Genomic DNA, 25,931 nt, shown 5'->3' with positions numbered 1-25,931 from the left:
CTCATCGACCGCACACCGGATAGCATCGTTACTCCTTACAAGTTTAAACTATATAACTTCATCGATATGTCTGGACGCGGAAAAGGAGGCAAAGTCAAGGGAAAATCAAAGTCTCGTTCCAGTCGAGCTGGTCTACAATTTCCCGTTGGTCGTATTCACCGATTACTTCGCAAGGGAAATTATGCTGAGCGTGTTGGTGCTGGGGCACCGGTCTACCTTGCTGCAGTGATGGAATACTTGGCTGCTGAAGTCCTTGAATTGGCGGGTAACGCAGCTCGTGACAACAAGAAGACCAGAATCATCCCTCGACACTTGCAGTTGGCCATTCGCAATGACGAAGAATTGAACAAACTTCTCTCAGGTGTTACCATCGCTCAGGGAGGTGTCTTGCCCAACATCCAAGCTGTTCTTTTGCCGAAGAAAACCGAGAAGAAAGCTTAAATTTCGACAGTCATCCAAACTCACAATCGGCCCTTTTCAGGGCCACCAAATTTATTTACGTCAAAGAATGATTATCGACTCGCGCTAACATACTATTTACATAGTTTCATCCAAATTGATGTCGTTAGGTTTGCGATTTCGTAGGATGCATACGCATTTAACGGTAATCTTTAACCCGTACAACAAACTTATTGTTACATTTACCAAGTTTCCGAAACTAATTGAATAAGCTACGTACGGTCAAAATCTAAATGCAAACACTTAAACTAATTTCGTTGGCTTTACAAAGCCTCTACACCATTCCAAGGCCGATGCTTGTGTACATCAATGTGAGAGTACAATCGTGTTCCGATACATTTAGTCAGATACGAAATAAAGATTCAAATGCACCGATAAATACCAGAAAGTGAAAAATGCATTATTTTTCTGTAGCTATGACGGTATACATTTGGTAATTTTATTGACTCAGTTAATTCTACGTAACAGTTCAGCCTGAGGTGGAATTTCACGGCAAATTAACCGCAAGTACACGTTAAACAAAATATCCACGCAATGTCACCCAACCGTTACTTGGATTTATAAATTTTTATAAGACGGTGTAGGAGGACAAGAAGGAAAATGTCGGGAAACAATGATAATGCTGAGAGTTCTCGCATAACCGTAAAATGGAAGTTTTATACCTGAACGATATTTTATGCTGTTTTTCATGCAATTTTTTCTTGACACAGCTACATCATTAGGGTCGTGATTTTCCATAACTGTTATATTACAAACATGTAGAGTGAAACTAAATCCGTAGATATATATATATATACATATATATATATGATTAATAACCGTAATTTCGGTCGTAACAGATCAGAATCTTCTATCCATAGCGCCATGATTGGAAACCGTACGGAAAAATATTTGCACGGTTATTTGGTGAGGATGATGTGTATTACCGCAGTTAGCATTAGTCAGTATCGGTCCGTGATTGAGAGGGAAATAATCTGCTAATTTCTAGGTTATGTTGGTAGTACCTGCGCGCATAGAGAGACTGCCAAGATCGTGTCACGTTTTCGGGTAGATATTTTGATTTGCAATCACCAGGTTACGAATACAAAAAGAACCTCGTTGAGTGAACATCTTTCCTCTGTTAGTCTGTGTTTTGTGATTACACCGAAAGTGTTTTACTTCGAGTATAAAGAGGCATAGTATGATAAAATGTCGGTGAAAAAAATACAGAGGAAACCGAAGCACGTGTTGCCGAAAATCAAACGTTTCGTGCAGGAGTTCAAAAATAGAAAACCGCAGAAGAACGAAGTACAAAAGTCAGCGAAGAACAAAAAAACCTTGGTCATTGCTCATGAAATAAAATTTGCCAAACTACTTGCTGGTAATGACAAAAAAGTTAGAGACAAGGTGCTGAAGAACCTAAGAAAATGGTTAACTGTGCGATCCGAGAGCACCTTTGGTAAGAATTTATAAATATTTGCATTTTGAATGAACCTTTCTTCAAATCTCAAGGTCTCCAAAGATTTAGATTTGCTCGGGTAAAATTGTACTACCCCAACAGTTAATATTCAATATTTACAGCCTTCGAGGAACAAGATTTCATGAGGTTGTGGAAGGGCCTCTATTACTGCATGTGGATGTCGGATAAACCATTGATTCAAGAAGAGCTAGCAGAGTCGCTTAGTAAACTCGTACATTGTTTCAATAATAAAGATACTGCTCTGCTTTATATTAAATGTACCTTACTGTCTCTTGCAACTGAATGGTTTGGAATTGATCAGTACAGATTAGACAAATTCCAAATGGTAGGTTTCTTTATAAGTGCAAAAAACGGTCCCGTCCATACTGATGTACAAGAGTTGTTATTCCTTTTGTTTTTCTTACAGTTGGTACGAAGAATCCTTCGACAAACTTTTGAAATGTGTAAAAAGAAACTATGGAATCGGGATTGGGTTAACGGAGTTACAAAGATAATTGAAGATCTTTTAGTAAAATCAAAAGCTACCATAGGTTTTAGTTTGCATGTAACTGAATTGTACATGGAAGAATTGGCAAAGGTATGTAATGACTATGTGCGTTCTCTAAAATTGTCAAATATCTTGAAAAACTCTGAGGAATACGAAAATGAAAGTGTTCCAATGAAAGAAAGTGTTAGTGAACAATCCATATTGGTTTGTTGAGAAAGACTATTCATATTGGTGTCGACTTAGATTTATAGTTATTCAATTTACGATCTGTGATGTCGATTCAAGTATTAATCTGATATATTTGATAGGTGAGTGGAGGCGATGTACCAGAAGATGTTGTTGTAGAATTTGTCAGGCCCTTTGCAGTGCACTTGGCAACTATGAACGACGAAAGAGAAATACGGCATGTCATGAAACACGTTTTTAGGTACCTAATTTTTCAATCCGATCCCGGCTTGGATTACATGGAAAAGTTCGAAGCTTGGAGACACGTATGTGTGCAGATATTGAATTTTGTTGGAATATGCCTATATGATATCAATGCATGTAGTTTTAATGGAATTTTCTTCCGCATTTAAACAATTAGGCAGGTTTTCCTGATGGAGACATTGAATCAATGCAAAAAGTAGAAGAAGATGAATCTGACGAAGATGAACCTGACGAAGATGATAACGAACAGAAAAGTGATTTTGATGATGATCATCAGATTGATAATATAGAGGAAAGACCATTGGATCCGCGAGCTGGAAGAGTCGATGTTGATTTACCCCAATTACCAGTTAATGGTAAAGCCATTGCTGATATGGTTATGAACTACAGATTTCATCCGTTGTCTACAACAAAGTCTCGACGGCAAATAGTTAGGGTAGCTAAAGAGTAAGTAAATATGATTTTTTTCGTTAGTATTTTTCTAGTAGAAATTTTTTATGAATTATGCACGTATCTTATTACTTCCCTAAAAGATATTTTTTTATGTAATGTTAAAAATTTGTCATCACATTTTGGACTCACCTTATTTTAAAATATGAAAATAAACCTGAATATGATAATTAGCATTAAAATAAATAATTTGCACTCTTATAGGTATAATGAGTTGTCTGAAGGCAACATGCCATTAGGTATTAAGAAAGTGAAAATTCACGAGGGTTCCAAATCTGAAACTAGTTCAAAGAGTGCAGCATGGAGATTATTGAAGTTTGAACAAAAACTTTATTCTGATACTATCAGACGTAAACGTAAGAAAAAAACTAGCGAAGTGATAGAAGAGGATCCAAATTCCGAGCAAGATTCTGATTTCGAAATCAAAAAAATAAAGTCTGAAAATGCTACCAAGGCGAAGAAACGAAATGCAAAAAAGAGCACATCAGTGGAGCACATATCAGAGTATGAAAGCGTCGAAGCTAGCCCTCGCAAAGTAAAGTCAAATGCAGTAGAATCTTCTAAAAAAAGGAAAAGAAGTGCAAAGATAAGAGATGACGGAGATGTAACCACAATTACCGACACTCCAAAAAAGAAAAAGTTGAAAGGGGTAAAAAAACCATCTCTGCAAAATGGTGACTCGTCCGATGCAAATAAGAGTATTCAAAACGCGAGTAAAATTACCAAACACAAGCCGCTTAAGGATGATGGCAAATTATCCAATCCCGAGCCTTCTACGCTAATAAAGAAATCTCTTATCAAGAATGGATTAAAGAAAGTAAAGAGATACAGTTCTGAGGGGAATTGGAGCGTTTCAGCGGATATTAGTTCAACGTCACCGTCAATATCAAATCTTCGTGTTCCAACTACTAGTTTACAGGATAATTCAAAATCAGTCAAAAAGTCACAACCGAACAGGGCATTATCCTGGTTGACACCAGTGAGGAAAAAGGAGTCAATAAAACAGTCTGTAAGTTTGCTTCATAACAACGAAATAAATCGCGTGTTTCATCCGATTCCCAAATAATATTGTGAAGTCTTATCATTGTTTTTGTTATTAAATTACAGAGCACACGGATTTCCACCAATAATGCAACCAGTTTCACCACACCAGAAGCACAAGCAATCAAAAATCTTTCGTCGTCCTCTTCCAAAAAGAAAGTGAAAATAGATCTTCAGAAAAATACAGCTCAGCACACGTCGGATTATAGGCTTCAGTTGAAAAAAAGCCCTGCCATACCTTTTGACGCCAACCGAAAGCCTTCTGTGGGCGTACTCAAACCCAGTCCGATACAAAGTCCAGTAAATCCATTTTATAAACAGAATTTTAAATAGGTATTTCAATTCTATACTTACTACAATTTGCTGAATAATTGTTGCTTTCTTCTTTTTTTTTGTGGGACTATGGAGAGGCAGTTGTGATCGAATTTGTGTTACACTTTTGATTTTAAAATCAGATATGTACGTACATCCAGTGCACAGAAACATGATTTTAATTGAATGAAAATTGAATTACACTAAATCCATTTGACTTGTGACTATACATGTCACAATTACACATTGTTGCTACCATTCATGAAAGTAAGTTTATTAAATATTGAAATATTAATCAGCTACAGGCATATGAAACGAAAAACATGTAACACATGTATAACTAACATCAACGTACTCATCATTGATAAGTGTGTTTGAGAATCAGTGATAGTACGCATTTGTTGAACATTTCTTCTTCTATTGAAGAAAATAAATATCGATTAAAAACAGATTACTATTTATCATTTATCCCTAACTAACGATAAAACTATTCATTCATATTGAGCAGACCTAATTTATTCGATTGCTGATTTTGTTTTGGACAATGTCCGAGTTTCAAAACGAAAAGTGACATCGATCAATGGTATACCATTGGATTCTTAGAATGCTGAATTCATCTAGTAACGATCAGCTTTTGTGTTAGATTCATGAAATGAAAAGAAAGTATCACTCCACATGAATTGTAAGAACAAAGTTGTTCTGTTACAATGAAAAATATACTAGACAGATGCTTCTCGATGATGATATTTTCAACTGGCAAAAGTTTTTAGTATATGAACACGAAGTTTCATTATCACAGGATTTGAAACCAAAATGAATTTCAACGTTCTTCATTTTGCTACAGAGAATTCTAAGAGTCGGCTGATACACATTTAAATAATTACTAATCTTAAGCATGTTTTTTCCCTTTACGTTCTATTTCCGTATACAGTAAAACTGAAATGTATTTCTTGAATCGAAAGTGCAGAGAGTGTTGCTTTGAATAGTTTCGGGTCTGTATTATCGAACTTTGTACGTCACTTCTGTTGCTAAAGAAGATATTGCCTTAAACGCCATTAGAATCTAAATGAATTTACCCTTTCAGGTTGGTACACACTTAGGATTAGTATAATTGCATGAACACTTGGCTCATCTCTTACTAACACCGATAAAAGTAATTTCTGTCTATTTTGAATGACGAATATACAATTAACAGGATACATTTATGTAGCTAAAGATACATGAGCATTCTTATATATTTTTTTCATACATACACGTTGTAGTTGTTATACCATTCAATCCAGCTAACTGCTTAGATATTTATATGTATGGTGGTGCTAATTTACAAACAGTACAAGATACCTATTAGAGATTTTACTATTAATACATAGTGCAACCTATCCTGGTCCCAACACTTAAATTCATCACTATCACTCAATAGATTTAATGAAATAATTTATGAATCGCACTTGAAAAACATTTACTCGTTAACTTTTATTTACTCAAGTTATTGCTGGAAAAATATTACGCTGTTTTTCTATGAGGGAAAAAAAAAACTCATTTCAAACACGCAAGAACCGAATTTTACGCAATCCATTGAACCTGTTGAGCTAATAGAGAAGTGTCGTTGACCATAGTTGCTTCTTTGGCACGTGAATTCACTTTTTCTTATTTTACGAGATATGCTAGAACTACGGAAAAAATATATTCTCTGTCCGAACTTCCAATACATATATTTTAGAATACTGAACTCGCTCAAGGTACAATTAACACTTGGTTAATCTTATGTACAGCTGTATTTTGTCACTAGATCTTCGAAGTACAACCCATCACCAAAATTTTTATGACAAATCAAATAAAAAATTTCAGCATTATCTGATAATTATAATTGCAAACAATATTGAAGGATAATCGTGACAGATGAATAAATATGAGTTACATTTCATGTTCACGATTATAACTGTGACACTCATCTATTTCAAGTGACTGCACATGTTCGTTTGGTTTTTTAACGAAGATCTGATTGAGTTTTCCATGTTGCTAAGTGTTAATTGTAGTTTGTCCGAGCGTCAATCTAGAGACGTTGTATTTGGATGCTTAAAATAGTGTGTGTGTATATATATGTATATGTATATAAGGTATAGGTATATTGAATAAAATTTTACTATAAGCTATTCTTTAAAATGTAAATACACTCTGTGTATCGAAATTCAAACAGGATATGAGGCTATAACTGCGCATAAAATAACAGGTCAACAAGGCTCGCGAACCATCTTAAATTTATATTACATATTACACAACTAATTAGATTGAGCTGCGTATATCAATGGCCAAAATAATAGTGCAACAATGAGTGCTTGAAAACGCAAATTATTTGGCATTGTTTGTGATTATTACCGACTTCTAGTACTGATATCATCTTGAATATAACAAGATGGGTTAAACTTTTGTATGTACTCAATCAATTGTGAGAAATACGTGTATTTGAATAATTGTAAGCGAATAGATGACACCGATTACTAAATTTACAACATGTTTCTGAATTGCAATAATTGTTCATAGAATTGCACATAATGCTAGTAAGCACCCTTTTTTCATTGCTGGATAGAATTAAATCATATCCTGAATACGTTTGATTAAAACGACTGCAATCAACGAATGGCGATATTATACTTAACGTCACACTGTGAGTTGAATACTAAATGATGAATGAGAGAAGAAAACAAATTTTTCAGTTATATTACTTCTACTACTAGTATAAAAGTTTAAGGGCACGTTCAAGTTTTCGGGTAGGTATGAAAATTAAAAATCAACTTCCAATGTGTACGAAATACCAAGCAATTTTCTTATTCGTGTATTATGCAGTCATGCTGATATCACTCCATATAAAAAAATCTCAGTAAAACTCAAGAAAACTCAAAGGATTTTTCAGAAAATGTATAACTGTTGTATTAAAAAATACTAATTCTCAATACCGTTGAAGATAAATATCTTCCGCAGTAGGTGTACATCGAATGTACTAAAATAAATTAATTTATCAAGTTGTCAAAATTTTTAAACTGCTTCAAATGCCATTGGTTAAAAAAATATCATTTTGTAGAGCCATTCAAATGTTTGCATATTATTCCATTGTAGTTAAACATCACATGCGTTTACGAATTTTCTCACATCTCGTTACTCTTTCTTAGAAGGCGAAACGTAGTGCCTGCTAACAATTAAAACATTTCAAGCTAATTGAATAGTGAGAAAGTTCAGGAGACAGCACATGATTTAAAAAAATTTATAGTGCTATTTACTTGCCTCTGTATTCACCTGCGATGCATCATAGTGCAACATGGAATGTTGTGGCACCAGGTTTTCCACAGTTGATAAAAAACAATTCAGCTTACAATGGTATTATACCCAAATACGTTTTCTTAACTTTGAGTTTTCCAGCGCCAATACCATCCCATTTCAATTTGATTGAAACCAGTGCTGAACAAGGAGAGGGCAACAAATAAAGCTGAATGTACTAAAGCCCATAGTTGAAATAACGGAGAAATAACGAGTAACAGAACCGTTGCACCTGTAAGCGATAAAAAATTCCGTTACACAACTAACAGTCATCCTTCGTAGATTCTTCGAATCATTATCAGGAAATTTTTGAAATTTATATCAGAATGAGCTACACTTCTCACCTGTTAGCAAACTCCAAAATCCAATAGCGGCTCTCAGAGGCAAGGAAGAAGCCATTGGCCACACTTTACCTGGAAAAGCTTTCCCTTTGGAGAATTCTTGAAGAGTTGTTTCTTTTTGATGCCACCTCTTCTCCAGCCACTGTCGCAGCATCAAGTCATCTGTTGGGACATCGGTAGCAGGAATACGCTTGACGTGGAAATGGACCTCCTTGGGTAATTTTCCCCTCACTAGATCCACCTCTGATTGTGGTACATAGTCAGGATATGCTATTGTCAGATCGTAAACAGCATCAAGGTACTGAGCCTGGTGAAGATGACGTGCCAAGTAACTGAACCCGGTTGTTTTTGGATGCAACGTGTATTGATATTTTGGCAAGCCATGTTTGGCCGCGTAGTTGTCGGACTTTTCTTTACTGTTTGGAGTTAAATCTGTTCCTTCAGGGAATATTAAAAGTTGACACCGCCTGCCTAGTGCCACTAAATAATCCAGTGAGTTTGACAAACGTCCTCGGTCTTCCTCCCAGTGCCGCGTTATGTAAAGGAAGCCATTCATCTGCATCACCCACCCTGTAATTGGTTTTTGTTTTATTTCCTTACCTAGTTATAATCTCTTTGCCATACAGTTCAAAGTGCTTACAATTCTATGAAACATAATGCAATTAAAATACACTAAACTGGTTTTACAAAAGACTCGCTGACGTGATTGGTAGAAGGACATTAACTGTTGCATTATCATAATGACAAATTAAAAAAATTGATTGTTCATACCTGGCCCTGGAATATGTCGAATGGGATCTTTGAGAATGAATTTCAATTTATGAGCAGCAACTTCTGGCATACATGCCTGGTACATTGCTGCCCATAAAAAATTCCAATCAACTCTGGTTCTATGGTTCATAACAAGAATGGCTGATTCATAGGGGGAAATGTGATCTCCCGATACCAGAATCTTTACACCGAACAACTCGAGTAATCCCTGAGTGAAGTATTTTTGTATTAATATTCAGAACTTTGTTTATTGCCTAATCTTTGATTTGATTTTTGATTGTCTTTGCGTAGACTTTGGTGTGATACTGTGAAGGAGTATTCTAAAGAGAACAAGTGCATGAAAACTTACCGTTGGATAAAGTTCCCAACATGAAAATAGCAAATCTGCACATTTTCGAAATCTTATAGGGCTCAGTAGTAATACAGGCAAAAGTGGGCATGCTATGAATAAAAATCCAGCGACGATGCTGCCGTACCACAAAGCACAGTAGAGTGCTCCGCGCAACAGCGCTCGCATTACAATTTACACACTTCTGTGGATGAAAAGAATATTTCTTAGTTGTAATTTTATTACTTTACGACAGCAAAAAGAAAGGCATTCTTATGAATACCACTATGGGTGATTATAATCTGGAAAAAGATTTATTTGATTATCAATAAAAAAGCAACGAACAGCTTCCATGTTTAATGATCTTCTAAACTGGGCTGATATGCTTCAGAAAAAAAAATCTTCCCACCACTTTTACAATGTTCACATTAAATGATGAAATAAATTTCTATATTAATTATGCAATGACTCTTTGTTTATAAATGAGATTACTGAGTTGTTTGAATTCGGCAGTTCGTACATCCAAAATTGAGCTACATTCTAAAAGTAGGAAAAGTAACGTTTTATTTTATCATACCACTTCTCACTGGCATCAGAACTTGACAACTAACTAATTCACTCTAGGAGTAGAGCCTTGATTTGGCTTCCCCCTAGAACTGTCAGAGGGGCTTCCCTCGACTCACCCCTTCGTGAAAGCACACTCATCCCCCTGCTCTACTCTTATCTGACATGCTAGTGGCTTCTGGGATGCTGTGTTGGACCATTATTGATCTGGAAATTACACATACAGGTACAAAACGAGTGCGTGTTAAGCGAAGAATAACTTACATTGAGAATGCCACAGAAAGAGTAGTTGTTCATATTGCACAAGAGACAAGAAGAAATTTACCCCATCCACTAGATTTTACTTATAAAGTTATAAAAAAAATCTTCTGCGATTAATAACTGCCTCGTTCTTTCTGAAACGTCAAAAGCACGGGATGACGAAAAAAAGACGTCTGTAGACTTTCTCTTCTTTCAAGCGTAAATTTCACCCAACCACTGATGAATTCTACACATTCAGTACATCCTTCATTATTATTCTGATAAGCTTAACGAATCTTAATAAACTCAATTAGTGACTTAAATTGAAATGTTTTGAAGATCTTTAGAATTACCTTATAAGCATAGCAGAGTTGACTATTGGAATCGAATAAACAACGCAATACTTTTAGGTCAGGGTGTATATTTCACTCATTCAGTGTCTTATAAAAAAAAGTTTGCAAACCGTGTTATACCAAACCAATAATATTACATTTCATCAAATCACCTAATAAATTTGTTACATTATACTCAAATGGAAACCCCCTCCTATTTTTATTCCTTACTCGTTAACACAAAGTTCCACTACACGATACGAGCACCATATAAATGTAATACCTAAATGTACGTTCTCATAATATCATGAAACGAGCATACATGCACACATATATTTATATGCATATTTACAATTTTAATTTCAATAGCTGTAGTTATGAACGATATTTAGAGTATTTTGATAAAAGTTGATCGGCCTCATTTTGCGAAACACGGTCTTCTTCGCTAACTGTCGGAATGTTGCTAGTTTCTTCGAACCATCTGATTGCATCTTGATAACGCCCAACTGCTACATAACATTTACCGAGAAGTAATTTGTTATCTTTAAATGGCTTTATCGTCAATTCTTCGGCACGTTCAAAATCAACAATCGCTTCCTCGTAAGTTGCACTTGGAGGTTCTGCGAACAATGTTGACGCAACCTGTATAAAATTGATGAAAAAGTTGCAATTTTTAGGCGACACAATAAAAAAATTTTCCAATCAATAATTTAAAGATTGGAATAATCAACTGAAACAGACAATATATAAAGTCAAACTGACCTTTCTCTCAATCCAGGTTAAGCCAGCAACTTCAAATTTGAACCTTCCCGATAAATGATGAAGTACCGGGTCTTCTGGTCTGATTTCTAATGCTTTGTTGAGATGTTTTTTGAAGCGGTAGCCACCTTCTATTTTTTCTTTAGTAGAAAGAAACATTCCGTGTGATCCTATCAATATTGCATACCACTTGTGAAAGTCTGCGCTGTCTGCTTCTTCAAATCTTTCGCAAGGCTTGAGACCTACGGGGTAATAAAAATTTTATTTGGAGTTGGAATACACGGATACTTCAGAAAAAAAACTAGAGAATATTGCTTCTTAAATCCTTACCTTCGACGATAAGAGCGAGCTTTTTACTTGTCTCCGTAGCATTTGTGGAGCATCTGTGACAAGCTCTTGCCAGCCTCCATATAACTTCAATATTATCTGGATATTTAACAAGTAGATTACGTAGTGTACTAAGAGCCTCTTCACACTCGCTACCTGGACGTAGTTCCGATGCTTCAATTAGTTTGTCTGTTTCAGCGAGCGTTCTGTCCAGTTCGTTTGTTGGTCCTGAGATCCTGCATTACTAAACATATACTTTCTTCTGCTAAACTTTCTATAATTCATGTGGCATATAATCTGTTCTCGGTGAAAATTTGCCACGAAGAAAGCATTTTCACGTTTCTTTAATATATAATGTATCTCATTACCTCTGGTACACATCAATTAATATAAATATCAAACGTTCAATTAAATTGAAGTAATCATAAAATATCAAGTACAATTACAAAATGCATTCGGCGGCATGTATTTCAGATGAAACTAATTAAAAAAAAATAAAAACACACACAAAGTGGGCACTAAAATTGACATATTTATTTATAGTAAATTACTTTACTAGCGTGCATCAATATAAGTATCCATCGAAATCTTTTGGCATTTGAAAATGCTGTGATAATATTAGCGGATAACATTTATCACTGCAAAAGATTTGTTTGTGAAAGGAAAGACTTGCCTTTGTGGTAAGGAGTCCAGTTTGTACTTTCTACTTTGCTTCCTTTTCAGGAAGATTTATTATTCTATGTATTGAAATGGAATATGAGTTATTAGTTTGATTACGATCCATTATTTGGTTGTTAAATTTACAGACCTTTCATTGTCTCCATCGCCTGACTCCATGTCGGAGAAATCAAAGAATTCATCATCGTCAAACTCTGTGTCAGCTGTTGAAAAGGCGTCTACGTCAGTGTCATTATCTGTTGCAGAATAAGTGCTGCTATTTTTAAGATTCGGCTTTCGTCGCGATATTCTTTCTCGATTCCTGCGTTGATTTTGCTGTAATCTAATTAGGCAAGTATGAAATACAAGTGGTAATGACAATAACCTTTCAATCTGTACTTTTTTAATTTTATTGTTAGTTACGTTAAATTAGTTATACGTATTTCAGAGGGCTAGATATAACGTGATTATCGAAATATCTACAACTAAAAGGAGCCTACCTCAAAAGATCCAACTGTGCTTGTAGTTCGGCCATAGTTTCACCCATTTTATCCAAATCTCGTCTGACTCTTTCGGTCTGTTGTTGTTCTCTTATTTTCTGGTACACGAACAGACCCACAGCCCCAATAACGCCAAACGCTGCAGCAACTGCAGTCGCAATCAGTCGCGGAGAGTTTATATCACTCATGGTGCTAAATTGTGGATAAAACATAAAATGTATGATTAATTAAAGAAGTTATGAAATAATCAAAGCAGATATATACAAGGGCATAATTGTACAAAATTATGATATTGCAATTTTTCTATCTGTATGTTTAAACCGCATCACGTGCTTTGAAGTATTCAATGTGATTTTGGGTGGGAAATATTTGTTGGTGTTTCTGTCTATTGTTATACTGTACATTATCACAAAATATAGTTCTAAATTGTGTTTCAATATTACTGGGGAGCTTTTCTCATTCTGACGGACTCTTGGTTCATGGAATACATAAAGAGAACTCACGGCAGTTCACATAACAGATTTGGAAGAAATTTAGACTTTGAACTTCGAACGTGTGTCAAGTGTTTTTTCTTCACACTACGTACAGTTCTTACAGGTACATTAATGCAAAGCGGAAATGTATTCAACCAATCATACGTAAGATTTGAGAGGAAATTTCCACCTTTTCAATATACAGCTCATTGGTTATTTGTATTTCACAATAATTTGTGTAGCTAAGTAATGTGCATTCATAGCAAAGAATCTAATGTTTTCAGTGAACGAGCGGTCTTTTTGAATGTACAGTGATGAAAGATTTACCAATATTTGCTTATCAAATTTGTCAGACAGCAGACTAAAAGAGCGAACACTGTCAAACACTACATTACCTGTACCTACTCTGTGTTTCAAATGGATACTGTAACGTAGTGTCCTCAGTTTAAAGTTCCCTGTGCAACATTGAATGAACTTAATGCAGTGCACAAAATTTTGGCATGTCATTAGTATGGTATTTGACTTATGAGTGTTTCGTCATTAAGTAGAAATTGCGAAATAACGGTATAAACATTGTTTCGACACACGTTTATACGTCCTTGCAATTTCAGCACTGAAATACCTCAATCATTTCGTAGTAAGCTATCCTAATTAACAGGCAACATCGGTGTTTGTAACCCTGTTAAAATGGGAAATAATTTGCCAGGGTTGGAAAAAATAATTTGTTTGTTCGTCGTCTTGTATAGTATAAATTATGAAGAGTGACATGGCAAGTAACATTGAGCTGTAGAACTGGGTCAGATCAATTATAGCGTACGTTACATACGCATGTTTCATTTCGCGAGTATAGGCAAAAATGCTAGTGATAATGCATGTGCTAATTTCACGAAAGGGGAGTATGAATTATTTCTTCAGCAAAGTCGTATCAATCAATGGCAATACAGGCAGGTTTGGGCATGAATAATGGATAAATTAAACGGGTATAAAATAAGTAAACAACTATACTCGTCAACGTACGATTCTCGTTAGTTTTCATCCGACTTTTGGAACTGGTGAATTAACTGTATAATAAAGATAACTGTAGACAGGCCAAAAATTTTGTCATGTTTCTTCTAAATAATAATCAAAATTATCCAGCAGCACACTGCAGCACGCGACTCTTTCACATTACACCTTTACATGGTACATACAACTAGTCGCGTTTTCAGCGAGTCTTAAGAATCGCGTATATACTGTTGTGAATCCCCTCGCACCACACATCAAACTGACATTTTTCTTTCTTATTTTAAAACCAAGGACAATCTATCCAACGCTCAATTTTTGTAAAACACAAAAAGCCCTTTTCGACATGCAGTTGAACGTTTCTGCTTTGCGAAAGAAGCGTGCCGCAACTGTTTTTCACTTCCGCCGGCGGCCCATAGAGGCGTAAAAGTCGCTGGAAAAACAAAAAAGCATCATTCTTGGCGCGTCATATGAATCGAATGACTGATGCATATGATTTACAAAAAAAAATTTGGTTATACTTTCAAACTCATTTACACATTAGCAAGCGATTTCTGGACAGTTGATCGGCTCATAGTTTTCGTGACTACATTTTACTTACTTATGAAATTCGGAAATCGGATTTTGGGCGTCCAACGATCCGTCGATTGCGAACAACGGGACCGGTGGAACAAAACTCGAATCTCGGCCATTTCCGTTAATCCGAGCGTTAATCAAGAATTACGTTGCCGAAAGATATATTGTATATCGTATAGCTTTAGTTTTTAGCCAACGAAAATTATAATGCTAACTGTCCGAACGCCTGTTGGATATCGACGCTGAAAGTATATGAGGATCTGTATTAATTGTTCCAATCATCATCGTAACACGTATACATTGCGGCTACAGTGCGCAGCTCTGACATGACAGAGGTCGCAGTAATCAACATTATTAGGTATCCGAGCGGAACGCCGGATTTTCGAACCGGAAGTGGCAGGCAGTGTCCAGCAGTGTCTTCGTCAGTCTTCATATACCTATCATGGAGTCGTTAGCGTCCGTGCACAATATTCCCTCAAGCTGTCGGTCGTAGTCTGTATTATACGCGTTGAGATTTCAAAAAAGTTGATGACGCTTGTCCAGGGAGTGTTCGCTTGGCGCTATATTTGCAGTATTATTGTAAATAAAGTGTTTGGTAATTTGTGGCCTTAGAACGTTGAAGTGTTTTGTGTACGTCGAAGTGGTGACCTGGGAGTAGGCCTCGACAAATATAATCGTGACGATACTGCAGCAGGTTGGTCTCACTATTTTACCGTATTATGTATATCAATGACCCGACATAAACTTCGATTAAATTCACTACAGTAATCGTCTCTGCCACGAGTTTACTTCACCATTACCGACTAACCTTCAAACATGGTTATTCGATGCCACACATCCCCACTACAATTTTTGCGTCATCATATCCCTAGTGCTTCGAAAGTTGGCACATACACTTTCATCAAAATTTTCGTTGTGGGACGAAACGTTTGTTTCGCTCGCCTCTTCAATTTACTCATTCTTTCACATATCCAACACTTGTCCAATGTATTTTTTCCTTTCTAGTTTTCTCTTACCATAAATACAAGTGTTAGGCACCTGTGCTGGCACTGTTTGCAACACGGGTTTCTACAATTACTGAACACATGTTATTTCGTTATTTCACTCTGTTATTTGAAGTTGAAAATAAATGAAAAAGGAAATGTTTTGCTCCTGTGAAAGTATGTCTTGCATCTTATTTTATTGCTTTGTCAGCACTCTTCTACAATCCATTATCAACTACGAATTTTTATCATCAATTACGGATATTCACAACGATGCAGAACCTACAATTTTTGTAACTATGACTTTTTTAATTTTATTTCAGATATTATCGCAAGGATGGCGTTACTACTGTTAAATGTATTTCGTGACTTTGTTCTATAATATGTCTCGGGATCTGAGTCTAAGAAGAAGAGACCTTGGTTTTAGATAAACTTATTTAAATTATTTCATTTTCCAAACCATCAATATGTCTGTCAATGCTCAATTCGCCAATCCACCCCCGGTGATAAGTTTACCAAACATGTCGGTTCCACCACCCATTGCAACGCCGAATTTATCTGCACCTCCTCCTAATTTAACAACTATAAATACTACGACTGGAGGTTATCAGCACAGATTTGGTACTCACAGAGATGGAAATCGTGGTTTTTTCAAACCATTTCGACCTTATCATGCCCCGAAAGTTATAGCTGGTGGTCAAGATGCGTTACAAGATGAATTCGATGGAAAGAGACTCAGGAAATCTGTGATGCGAAAGACGGTCGACTATAATGCTGCTATTATTAAAACCTTGGAGGTAATAAATTACTCGTATAAACAAATTACTTTGGTTCCTGTTTGTAATTTCATATTTTTTTTATCTCGTCAGAATGTTCAGCTGCTCCTTTGAAGCTTCTAATACCTCTAGCATCTTTCTTCTTCGTGTAGGTGTAGATTAAATTTCCATCTTTTTGTTACTCAGAATCGGGTTTGGCAGCGAGACTACAGAGACAGAAGAGCTCTTCAGCCTGACGTTATATATTATCCTGACCTTCTGCCACCACCAAGCTACGTTGATAATCCAATCAACGCAGTGACAACAAAATTTGTCAAAACAGCAACGAATAAAATGAGGTGTCCAATATTTTGCATGGCTTGGACCCCCGAAGGAAGAAGGCTTGTCACTGGTGCATCGAGTGGCGAATTCACATTATGGAATGGGCTTACTTTTAACTTTGAGACTATTCTACAGGTGGGGATATATCAAGAAAATTTACCACTTTTTTGATAGTCTATTAGTACATGGACCTAATATTCTTGCTCTATGAATCTGTTACAGCCTCTATTCTCGTAAATCGCTATTTTTTTTATCTGTAAAAGATTATGAGATTCGTTAATTCAATGTCCATGTGTATCTGAGTTACAAATATAGTTCTCAGAGGTCATTTTCGTTTATGAAAAAATCTTGGCTTGGTTTTTCATTCTCCTTGTCATGTCAACAAATATCACGATTCTCAGAAAATTGAATTTAAAATGTCAAATAAACAAACTGTCAGTAAGCAAAGATAAGCAACACATCTCTAACTTGGTGTGGCTAATTGAAAATTTGCAAAATATGGTTTAATATTAGCATCTCCTCTTGAGTGTCGAATTAGTCAAAAATGAACCTAATGTGATGGAATAACCTTGTAAAATGTCCCGACAGGGCAGTTAAAAAATAATCATTCATTCTTCCATTTCTTAGGCTCATGACAGCCCTGTACGTACAATGGTTTGGTCCCACAACGAAAGCTGGATGGTGACGGGCGACCACGCAGGCTACGTTAAGTACTGGCAGAGCAACATGAACAACGTCAAGATGTTTCAGGCGCACAAAGAGGCTATTAGAGGACTCAGGTATAGCATCTACCACTCTAGTCCTTACATCTATCGTGACACTGTCCTTCACGGCCGATTAACTTATGTAGCAATCAGGACACAGGACGTGGGTTTCATTTTGATGTATTTTCCATTTAGTAAAACGTTTGAGATCAAGTTACACCTTCTCATTTGGGTACATAGGTGAAGTGTTTTTCTTGTTTCTTTAGTGTGGTCTGTTCTTATCAATGATCTGAGCATTCAGCATTTTTTTTTTAATGCTGTCTCCGTTTGTTTGTACCTTAGATCCAGTGTATCGGCAATCAGGGTGTTAACTAGATCAAATATAGTACTTTGGTTTGTGTATGTGCGTCGAGATTGCTATATCTTATGATTACAAACAACCGTTTTTGAATTTTTTTTTTTTACACCTACGAAGCTGAACTGAGGTGACAGTAGCATATTAAAATCTGGCCAGTATGAAACTCAAAACGTCATTCGAATCTTCCAAGTATTACGAATAATAAACAATCGTATCAATCATGACTTTGTGAGGAACGAGACATTTATCAGGGTCAGGGATTGATTTACAAAAAAAATTCTTTGAATCTGTTCGTATAATTAATTTTGCGTTACATACTAGTAGGTAGTGCTTTGAAAAGATTATTGGGCAGTACGCGAAACACAGGTGAAATCGCAGCATGTATTGAATAGATAGGTTCAATGGATCCTCGATTTTACAGTATAGTTACCTGTTCTGAGAGCCATCGGGATCTTATCTTTGCATGCAATGGACCATATTCAACCATTTTTATCTCAGGCTCAGAAGTTTTGCATATACTGAACAGTTACCGATGTTTTACATTAATTACACACTATAATTTTGTGGTCAAATTTCCACTCAAGAGTTCAAATAGGTTTACGCAAACGAGCTTCCTTTATCTTGCAAACGTATTTCTTTATTCCCAGTCTATCCCTGTAATTATGTTCATTTACTTCAAAGTCTTGTAATATTTCAATGCCGGTGTGTAATTGCGGGAAGAAATTTAAGTAGAAGCGCAATTGGGACCTTATGGCTGTCAGGAATAAAGTTTGTATACAGGATAGGATATTGGGCAAAGATGTATCGTAGAATAAAGAGAAGATGGTAATATTGATAATAATAAAACTAAAGAAAAAATACAGCAGCACCCAGTCGAGATTCCCATCGAATATATAATAAAGAAAAATATCCTAGCTCCCTTCACATCATCCAAAAATATCAATATAAATGAATAAATACTTCACTATATTATCACATATATATTTGCATTAATAAAGAATGATCATTATATATCTTCCTTTGTTTTGTGTTGCTCTTGTCCTTCAGAAAACTGATTATCTTAAATAAAGACAAATTTGGAAAAAAAAATTTATTAATAAAATAATGAAGGAACATTCTGTACACATTAATCGTTTTTTTTTATGAAATAAACGTTAAATTTGAGAAAAAATAAACCTAATTTTCGTACATTCTCCGGTGGTCATGTGGCATCGAAAACACATTGTGTACGTGTGCAAATTGAGCTCAGTTATTGCTCATAAACTGCAGAGTGTATTTTGAGTGCCAGATATGACTGTCGGAGATGGCTTTTTGTTTATTTACAATATTTACATCTAGTTGATCCTTTTATTAGAAAATATACCATGTCCATATTTTGGACTCTGCTGATACATTAACAAGATTTCAGAACAGTGACTTAATAAAGTTCTAAGTTAAGTCAAGAACACTTCCACATACACATTTCCTACCTTTTCTCCACGTGCAGTGCGATATTTACTAATACTTCCTCCATTCAATATCCATTTTTGAGAATATTTCCGATATCTGCATTAATTCATTTCGCTGCGGAATAATTTCAGTAACTTAAGACACTGCAAGAAAATTGAACATAACAATCTATCATTTACAATTGTTCCTATTGCAATGAACTCCAAAATTTAACAAGCCTGACATTCTGATGCTACTTTGGTTGAATAATATAATTTTTCCTCCTATTTCTATCTGAATCTAAATTTCGTTGTATTATTACCTATTTTTTTCATATTTTGTTTCAAATTTTCATTCGAATCGTATCTTATTTATTGACGTTTAAAATCTGAGATGCTGGTCAATTATCATTAAGCGATATTCGGTACAATATCCTGATTGGAGGAATTTTAGTCAAATAATATTCTGCACATTATCATGCAAAGTGAAAAAAAGCAACGAAAAAACATTTCCACATTAAAATTACACAACGCTGATGGGTATCACTTCTCCGTGACTGCTTCACTGCAATTGTCCGAGCCTCCAAGTCGTTTCGAGCTGTGCTATATTTGGGATCTTCACCAGATTGGAGTTGAAATTCTGTCAAATTGCATATTTCAATAAAGAATTAAATACCCCTTGCTTCTTCCTGCTTCTAGTATACTATCATCTGTAAAGAATTAGGAACTAAAAGAATTCGAAAAAAAAAGGAAAAGAAAAGACAACATGATAAATCGAGCAAATAAAGAAACCAAAAACACCAATAACCCAGAAGTTATGTACCATAAACTTTTAGCAGAATAAAGTTGTTAGGTTTTATTTATTTAATCGTTTACTAGTGAATATTACGCTCTGTGGTTGAAAAAATAAGAAAAAAAAAAAAAAAAAATTAACAATAAACCGACAATAATGCTGTATTTTTGGAATATTGAAATAAAGTTAACATTCAAGTATATTACACTTTATTATAATGATAAAAAATGTCAGGGTATTCTTGTTCTTCACTTGGTAATAATTTGGTATTGGTAGTTATTTCGTTATTTTATATCACTATTGAACGTTTGTTTGTTACATTACATATGTGATTTAAAAATAAAGAATTTCTTTTATAAATATGACCATGCATTTGGTGTGTATAACTTTGTTTTTTTGGGTGGGTAGTTTCAGTCCTACGGATCACAAGCTGGCCACTTGCAGTGATGACGGAACCGTCAGAATCTGGGACTTTCTGCGATGTCACGAGGAACGAATTCTCAGGGGTATAAACTTCTTTATATTACAATATATTTGTAATTTGGAAAGAGTAATTAAAACAATAATTATTTGCAAACAATAATGGCTAATTATCATTAATAACGTATTTGTTTTTTTTTTTAAACTTTGTTTCCACGTGTCACATTTGATTGAATTGTCCATATTTTCAAGTATACTCAAAAATCTAGGCAAATGATTTACAACAGTCAATCTTTCGTCTTTTTGATCTTTCAATAAAATAATTTCAGACTATTTATTCTGGTTCAATCCGGATATCGGTAAAATTGCAAACAATTTGAAAAGAATGTCGGAAGACCAATCTTACGACATATAAATGTCTATACCGATTAGTTACGAATTATTAATAGTAATTCAAATTGATTAACTGGTGATAACTATATTTGGTCGGGTTGCTGGTAGAAATAAAAAAGGAAAGAACCATTCATTGGCATTTAAAAAGTTGATTGTTAAATTTTATTTACATAATGTGGAATCCATGTGCTATAACTGCAAAGTTTGCCGTTAATAGTAAACTGCAACAGTGGACATATTGTTTAATAAATCTGCACTGATGATATTAAATGTATTATACCGTGAGGCTTGGATTGAATCAATTGGTACTAAATTGTGATTTTTCAGGTCACGGAGCGGATGTAAAGTGCGTTCATTGGCATCCGCAGAAGAGTCTCGTTATATCTGGAAGTAAAGATAATCAGCAGCCAGTGAAGTTGTGGGACCCGAAAACTGGGCAATCGCTAGCTACTCTACACGCGCACAAATCAACGGTGATGGATGTGAAGTGGAATGAGAATGGAAACTGGTTGGTCACAGCATCTCGAGATCATTTACTCAAACTGTTTGATCTGCGAAATCTTAGTCAAGAAGTGCAAACCTTTAGGGGTCATAAAAAAGAAGCTTCAAGTGTTGCTTGGCATCCTAGTCATGAAGGACTTTTCTGTAGCGGTGGTAGCGACGGGGCCATACTCTTTTGGCACGTTGGGTATGTATTTCTAATCCTGTTTCTGGTGCACTAATTATCTTCTGACAAGCAATGATGAAAAATAATTACGCAATCACCGGGTTATTATACTTTAATATACTATAATTTACGAATTCCATTAAGAATACTAAACATTTTTGTTATTCCTCCTTCGTCAAGCGCTGACAAAGAAGTTGGAGCGATAGAGCAAGCGCACGACAGTATAGTATGGACCTTGGCGTGGCATCCGCTTGGACACATATTATGTTCTGGAAGCAACGATCACACATCAAAGTTCTGGACGAGAAATAGACCAGGAGATTTGATGAGAGATAAATACAACCTGAACACTCTGCCTGCAGGAGCTGCAGGTGTTGATGATCATGAAGTTGGTAAGAGAGTATTTTTAAGTATAATCTATTTTATAAACATTCATTTTGACTTGTTTAACCGTCGAATTTTACACATTATTAGCTGACGACTCGCCAGTCATACCGGGTATGGGACCTGAAGATAGAATTAATGCTGACGGTGAATCCGAAGATAAAAGCGGCGGAATCCCAGGTCTTGACTTAGATCATGCGATTGACGAGGGAAAGAAATATGCCAATAAGAAAGTTCCTTATAGTAAACCAATACCCAGAAATTTCCAAGCGCAGTGGAATGAGATGGAAGCTGAAGATATCGAACAAGTCGAGGCATTGAATGCCTTCGTCAATCAGTTAATCGAAACGACACCTGGGGCTGTACCTTTGAACGAAGTTACACCCAACGCTATAATTTTATATGGGAAAATGATTCCGGTTGAGCGTAAGTTGATGTACTAAACTATGTGCGTAGAAATTTGCATAGAAATATGATTTTCCGCAACTTTTGAAGATTATATGTACATGTAGACTGCCTTTGGTATACATGATCACAAAGTATTTACGTTGTTTTTTCACACATTTGAAGTACAGTACTCTGTGTAACTGCAAATATATTTTAATTCTTTTCTATTTTTACTTCATCTTGCAGCAGAATCAAAATTAGCTGAGGCTATTACCAAAGGAAACGATGCCATAAACAAATTAGTATTTTCCGGAGAGATAGAGGAGCTTCGCGAAGTGATCGGTTCTCCTGAAGATGTGGAAGAATCCGAAGATTTCTTACAAGATGAAGGTGAAATTGATTACTCCAAAGTTCCTGACATCGAACTTCCTGCGCCGTTGCCCAGTTCCAAATTTGCGCAGAATCCAGAATTACTGAAAACATTAAACCGTGGTGGAAAGAGAAAGTTTGATCAGTTAATTGGTTGGAGTGACGGCGGTGCCAGCGACCGAACGTCTAAAATACATCAACCTGTCTTTGGGGCTTCACTGAACGATGACTTGTCTAGTGACACAGAATCGAGATCTGGAATGGCTAACAATTCCGGCTGTGAAAGTAACTCTTTCGGAATGGGTCTAGACGAAGACTTGAGACACTTGCCAAGTGACATGCGAAGCATGGGTAGAGATGAAGATTTACGATTCGGTGGTATGGGTGGTGGGTTGGGCAGGTCGATGATGGGTAGCGACAAGGACTTAAGAAGCAGTTCGATGAACTTTGGCGATAAAGATTTCAGGCAAATGTCCATGCACAATTTCGGAATGGGAAAATCAAACATGGACAATGATATGTTTGGGGATAGGGACAGAGAAAGTAGAGACAGATCAAGATGGGACGACGAGCAGGGTGGTAGAAATCTTAACGACAACTTCAACATGGATTTCCCTGGGAATAACAATTTTGACAAGCGAGACAACATGCCGCCAAACATGGGAAACAATCACAACATGCCGCACATGGGCAACATGGGTAACCATCATAACATGCAAAATATCAATCCGAACATGAGTCATCACATGTCGAATATGGGACCCCATCCGAACATGCCGCCACACATGGGTATGCCAAATAAAAATAATCCAAATATGTCCTCGCATCAAGGAATGCAGAATATTGATAATCCAATGCCACATATGAATAACTCTAACATGCCAAACATGATGCATCACCCCAACATGTCTAATATGCCACCTGGGTTTGGGCCAAATGGAATGCCTCCAGGCAATTTTGGTCCCAATTTCAGACCTCCCAATGGAAACTTTGGGGGTAATCAACACTTCAGACCCAATCCTATGGCGCCCTTCGCGCCAAATTCTGGGCCACCCTTCAACAACTCGTTTATGCAAAATCAAGGCCCACCAAATATGCGTGGTCCCAATGCCGGGAACCAAGGACCACCAAACTTTGATCGCCAAGGTTTCGGTGGCCCAAATTTCCGTGGCCCGAACCCTGGCAATCAGGGACAAGGCGGATATGGTGGATACGGTGGGCCAAACAAAAACGGACCTATGCACAACATGCAAGGAAGATCCAGAGGCTCTAATGAAAACAATATCGGACGTGGTGCTTACGGGAATAGAGGCAGGGGTAGAGACAATGATCAACCACCCAGGGGTGGCAATTCTAGAAGCAGAGACAATTTTTGAACTGTCCTTATGAGTGTAAAATATCTGTGACATTGTGTTGCGAATCATACAGATTATGCAATTTGTAAATTTCGGTGACAGTTTCATTCATTCGTGTGTGTGTGTGTAATCACGGTAATACGGATGTGTACTTAGCTGGTTACCATTAAAAATATCGCGTCGACAAGACTGCGTTTCTTGAAAATCCATTGTGAAAATACTCTCATGGTAAATCAATGTTTGTTTGGTGTCGTTTAACCATTTCAACGCATCAAGCTCTATGACCAGAATAGGTATTAAGAAGCCTTGAAACACTCGATCTTACTATCCTTGACTATTGTCGAATTTATGTTCAACACTGTATTTGTAAAGACCCGAAATTTAATGAATTTTCGATTTATATTTCACCTTCTGTCCAGAAGTTTTAATGATTCTCGCATGGCAAATCCGTTGCTTTTACATGCTATAGGTTGTTATTAATTATTACTTGATACTATGACATAACGTCAACAATGCTTTACTGACGACATTATTAGTAAGTGATATGTTTCTTCAATCTATTGTATCGGGTGATAACACATTGGGTGTAACCATTCCCAACACTTATATTTTCGAGAAACGAAAACTATAAGTCTGTACCTCAATAATGAAATTAACCATAATTTGGTCAATTTTCAGAATATAATCTGAAAATATTGTAATATATTATACAGTTATACACAATAATTATTCTGATGTATAAAAAAAAAAAAATTGTTCACTAGCTGCCTTGTGAGGGATGTCATTTCATTTGCGATCCTTTGGGGTCGCTGCGATAAAATTAGACTCCAACTTATCATGAAAGTTTGAACAAGAGCAGTTTAATTATGATTCATTGATAATAAAAAAAAAAAAACAATATTGACTATGTTTACAAAAATTTTTTTAGAGAGATTGTATTGCGATTTTGTAACTACCTACTCACCTTTGTCCCGAGAAGAAAAATTTCATTGAATGCAATTTCACTTCACACTTTCCCTACCATATGTGTTTCCTTTTAAACACACTGCAATATGTGAAACATATGCAGGCGGTTTTTTATAACGGCGTTGCTGTGTAATGGTTAAATTGTGTTGATTGATAATTTTTTTTACACTTCTCTACCGCGTTCAGAATTGGAACTCTGTCCGAAGTGCTTTTTTTCATTCTGTATGAATAGTCAAATTTTTATTCAGAAATGTAACTTATATTTTGTGTCCTGTCTATATAATTCATATTCGCAGATAAGCGTTATTGAGAAACTAATACATAACAGAATGTTTCACTGTGATTTCTAGATTATCGTTCATTCACCACCTGTTCATTGCATTCGATTATATTTTTTCTGCAAACCATCATATGGCAGTGTAAAAATATGAGTCATCGTCAAGATATTTCATCACTTTAGCAATTAGAACAGAATACATCTGTTAAACCGTACTGACAATGAGTGATTGGTCACTCGTTCGGTGTCACGTCGGAACAAATTCTCATGAGCAATGGCTACTGTCATGTTCAAAGATGCTTTCCCCTACACTGAGGGAAGTCTAGACGTGATCCACCTCTGTAGGATTATCCCTACAAGGTGTAAGTAACGAGCTTAGAGGTTGAAAGAGATTTTTGAATTCCTAAATTTTTCAGCAGTTTGAACAATAGATAAAATTTTTTTATCCACTCTGAACAAAACCTTTTTCATCCAACCTTTCCTGAGGTGCTAAAATGATTATTTTATTCCTCCCATTAGCTCTGAAGTCAGG

The 25,931-nt window shown here is 36.0% G+C and overlaps 5 protein-coding genes across 14 annotated transcripts; 3 read left to right on the top strand and 2 right to left on the bottom strand.

The window, feature by feature from the left end:
* The first annotated feature begins 5 nt into the window (after positions 1-5).
* On the top strand, positions 6-853 carry LOC107221528 (histone H2A). Its single transcript, XM_015660534.2, has one exon. It carries the CDS (start codon positions 67-69, stop codon positions 439-441), a length of 375 nt encoding a protein of 124 aa, XP_015516020.1. The 5' UTR covers positions 6-66; the 3' UTR covers positions 442-853.
* A 368-nt stretch (positions 854-1,221) lies between these two features.
* Positions 1,222-5,336, top strand: LOC107221556 (ribosomal RNA processing protein 1 homolog). 3 transcript variants are annotated; one of them, XM_046736158.1, is made up of 8 exons: positions 1,222-1,365; positions 1,448-1,897; positions 2,020-2,243; positions 2,325-2,495; positions 2,714-2,896; positions 2,992-3,281; positions 3,489-4,293; positions 4,392-5,336. In XM_046736158.1, the coding sequence occupies exons 2-8, from the start codon at positions 1,648-1,650 to the stop codon at positions 4,656-4,658; spliced, it is 2,190 nt and encodes a 729-aa protein (XP_046592114.1). In that variant the 5' UTR covers positions 1,222-1,365; positions 1,448-1,647; the 3' UTR covers positions 4,659-5,336. The 3 variants fall into 3 exon arrangements, with proteins under 3 accessions (XP_046592114.1, XP_046592115.1, XP_046592116.1); XM_046736159.1 differs by lacking the exon at positions 1,222-1,365 and having other exon boundaries at positions 1,419-1,506; positions 1,584-1,897; XM_046736160.1 differs by lacking the exon at positions 1,222-1,365 and having other exon boundaries at positions 1,421-1,506; positions 1,604-1,897.
* On the bottom strand, positions 4,722-10,121 carry LOC107221563 (lysocardiolipin acyltransferase 1). Of its 4 annotated transcripts, none has more exons than XR_006903660.1 (6): positions 9,967-10,121; positions 9,411-9,594; positions 9,062-9,269; positions 8,294-8,860; positions 7,917-8,181; positions 4,722-7,824 (listed from the first exon to the last, which is right to left on the bottom strand). XR_006903660.1 is itself a non-coding variant. In XM_015660595.2 (5 exons), the coding sequence occupies exons 2-5, from the start codon at positions 9,576-9,578 to the stop codon at positions 8,033-8,035; spliced, it is 1,092 nt and encodes a 363-aa protein (XP_015516081.1). In that variant the 5' UTR covers positions 9,579-9,594; positions 9,967-10,121; the 3' UTR covers positions 4,722-8,032. The 4 variants fall into 4 exon arrangements, 2 of the variants coding, with proteins under 2 accessions (XP_015516081.1, XP_015516082.1); XR_006903659.1 differs by having other exon boundaries at positions 4,722-7,846; positions 9,967-10,120; XM_015660595.2 differs by having other exon boundaries at positions 4,722-8,181.
* A 476-nt stretch (positions 10,122-10,597) lies between these two features.
* Positions 10,598-14,646, bottom strand: LOC107221565 (regulator of microtubule dynamics protein 1). 3 transcript variants are annotated; one of them, XM_015660599.2, is made up of 6 exons: positions 14,259-14,646; positions 12,769-12,960; positions 12,420-12,611; positions 11,615-11,847; positions 11,288-11,526; positions 10,598-11,167 (listed from the first exon to the last, which is right to left on the bottom strand). In XM_015660599.2, exons 2-6 carry the CDS (start codon positions 12,954-12,956, stop codon positions 10,901-10,903), a joined length of 1,119 nt encoding a protein of 372 aa, XP_015516085.1. In that variant the 5' UTR covers positions 12,957-12,960; positions 14,259-14,646; the 3' UTR covers positions 10,598-10,900. The 3 variants fall into 3 exon arrangements, with proteins under 3 accessions (XP_015516085.1, XP_015516084.2, XP_015516088.2); XM_015660598.2 differs by lacking the exon at positions 14,259-14,646 and adding an exon at positions 13,212-13,306; XM_015660602.2 differs by lacking the exon at positions 14,259-14,646 and adding an exon at positions 13,212-13,307 and having other exon boundaries at positions 10,945-11,145.
* A 586-nt stretch (positions 14,647-15,232) lies between these two features.
* LOC107221552 lies at positions 15,233-25,070 on the top strand. Of its 3 annotated transcripts, XM_015660581.2 has the most exons (10): positions 15,233-15,513; positions 16,126-16,599; positions 16,765-17,034; positions 17,527-17,678; positions 20,590-20,687; positions 21,322-21,682; positions 21,842-22,053; positions 22,136-22,471; positions 22,679-23,590; positions 23,753-25,070. In XM_015660581.2, the coding sequence occupies exons 2-10, from the start codon at positions 16,270-16,272 to the stop codon at positions 24,175-24,177; spliced, it is 3,096 nt and encodes a 1,031-aa protein (XP_015516067.1). In that variant the 5' UTR covers positions 15,233-15,513; positions 16,126-16,269; the 3' UTR covers positions 24,178-25,070. The 3 variants fall into 3 exon arrangements, with proteins under 3 accessions (XP_015516067.1, XP_015516066.1, XP_015516065.1); XM_015660580.2 differs by having other exon boundaries at positions 22,682-25,070; XM_015660579.2 differs by having other exon boundaries at positions 22,679-25,070.
* The last annotated feature ends 861 nt before the right edge of the window (positions 25,071-25,931 follow it).

Source organism: Neodiprion lecontei, chromosome 4, assembly GCF_021901455.1.
Source record: "Neodiprion lecontei isolate iyNeoLeco1 chromosome 4, iyNeoLeco1.1, whole genome shotgun sequence".
Classification (NCBI taxonomy): domain Eukaryota; kingdom Metazoa; phylum Arthropoda; class Insecta; order Hymenoptera; family Diprionidae; genus Neodiprion; species Neodiprion lecontei.
Note: the sequence above shows the minus strand (reverse complement) of the source record. Positions and strands in the feature narration are given on the sequence as shown.

What these genes read in the sequence shown, in the direction of transcription:
- LOC107221528 (XM_015660534.2), top strand. Translation starts at nt 67, where the DNA reads ATGTCTGGACGCGGAAAAGGAGGCAAAGTCAAGGGAAAATCAAAGTCT.
- LOC107221556 (XM_046736158.1), top strand. Translation starts at nt 1,648, where the DNA reads ATGTCGGTGAAAAAAATACAGAGGAAACCGAAGCACGTGTTGCCGAAA. An exon ending in ATAGTTAGGGTAGCTAAAGA is followed by an intron (nt 3,282 to 3,488) that starts GTAAGTAAATAT and finishes GCACTCTTATAG; the next exon opens with GTATAATGAGTTGTCTGAAG. An exon ending in AGGAGTCAATAAAACAGTCT is followed by an intron (nt 4,294 to 4,391) that starts GTAAGTTTGCTT and finishes ATTAAATTACAG; the next exon opens with AGCACACGGATTTCCACCAA.
- LOC107221563 (XM_015660595.2), bottom strand. Translation starts at nt 9,578, where the DNA reads ATGCGAGCGCTGTTGCGCGGAGCACTCTACTGTGCTTTGTGGTACGGC. An exon ending in TCGACATATTCCAGGGCCAG is followed by an intron (nt 8,861 to 9,061) that starts GTATGAACAATC and finishes AACCAATTACAG; the next exon opens with GGTGGGTGATGCAGATGAAT. An exon ending in ATTTTGGAGTTTGCTAACAG is followed by an intron (nt 8,182 to 8,293) that starts GTGAGAAGTGTA and finishes TATCGCTTACAG; the next exon opens with GTGCAACGGTTCTGTTACTC.
- LOC107221565 (XM_015660598.2), bottom strand. Translation starts at nt 13,258, where the DNA reads ATGTATTCCATGAACCAAGAGTCCGTCAGAATGAGAAAAGCTCCCCA. An exon ending in GGCGATGGAGACAATGAAAG is followed by an intron (nt 11,848 to 12,419) that starts GTCTGTAAATTT and finishes TTAGTAATGCAG; the next exon opens with GATCTCAGGACCAACAAACG. An exon ending in GCTCGCTCTTATCGTCGAAG is followed by an intron (nt 11,527 to 11,614) that starts GTAAGGATTTAA and finishes ATTACCCCGTAG; the next exon opens with GTCTCAAGCCTTGCGAAAGA.
- LOC107221552 (XM_015660579.2), top strand. Translation starts at nt 16,270, where the DNA reads ATGTCTGTCAATGCTCAATTCGCCAATCCACCCCCGGTGATAAGTTTA. An exon ending in CTATTATTAAAACCTTGGAG is followed by an intron (nt 16,600 to 16,764) that starts GTAATAAATTAC and finishes TTTGTTACTCAG; the next exon opens with AATCGGGTTTGGCAGCGAGA. An exon ending in ACTTTGAGACTATTCTACAG is followed by an intron (nt 17,035 to 17,526) that starts GTGGGGATATAT and finishes TCCATTTCTTAG; the next exon opens with GCTCATGACAGCCCTGTACG.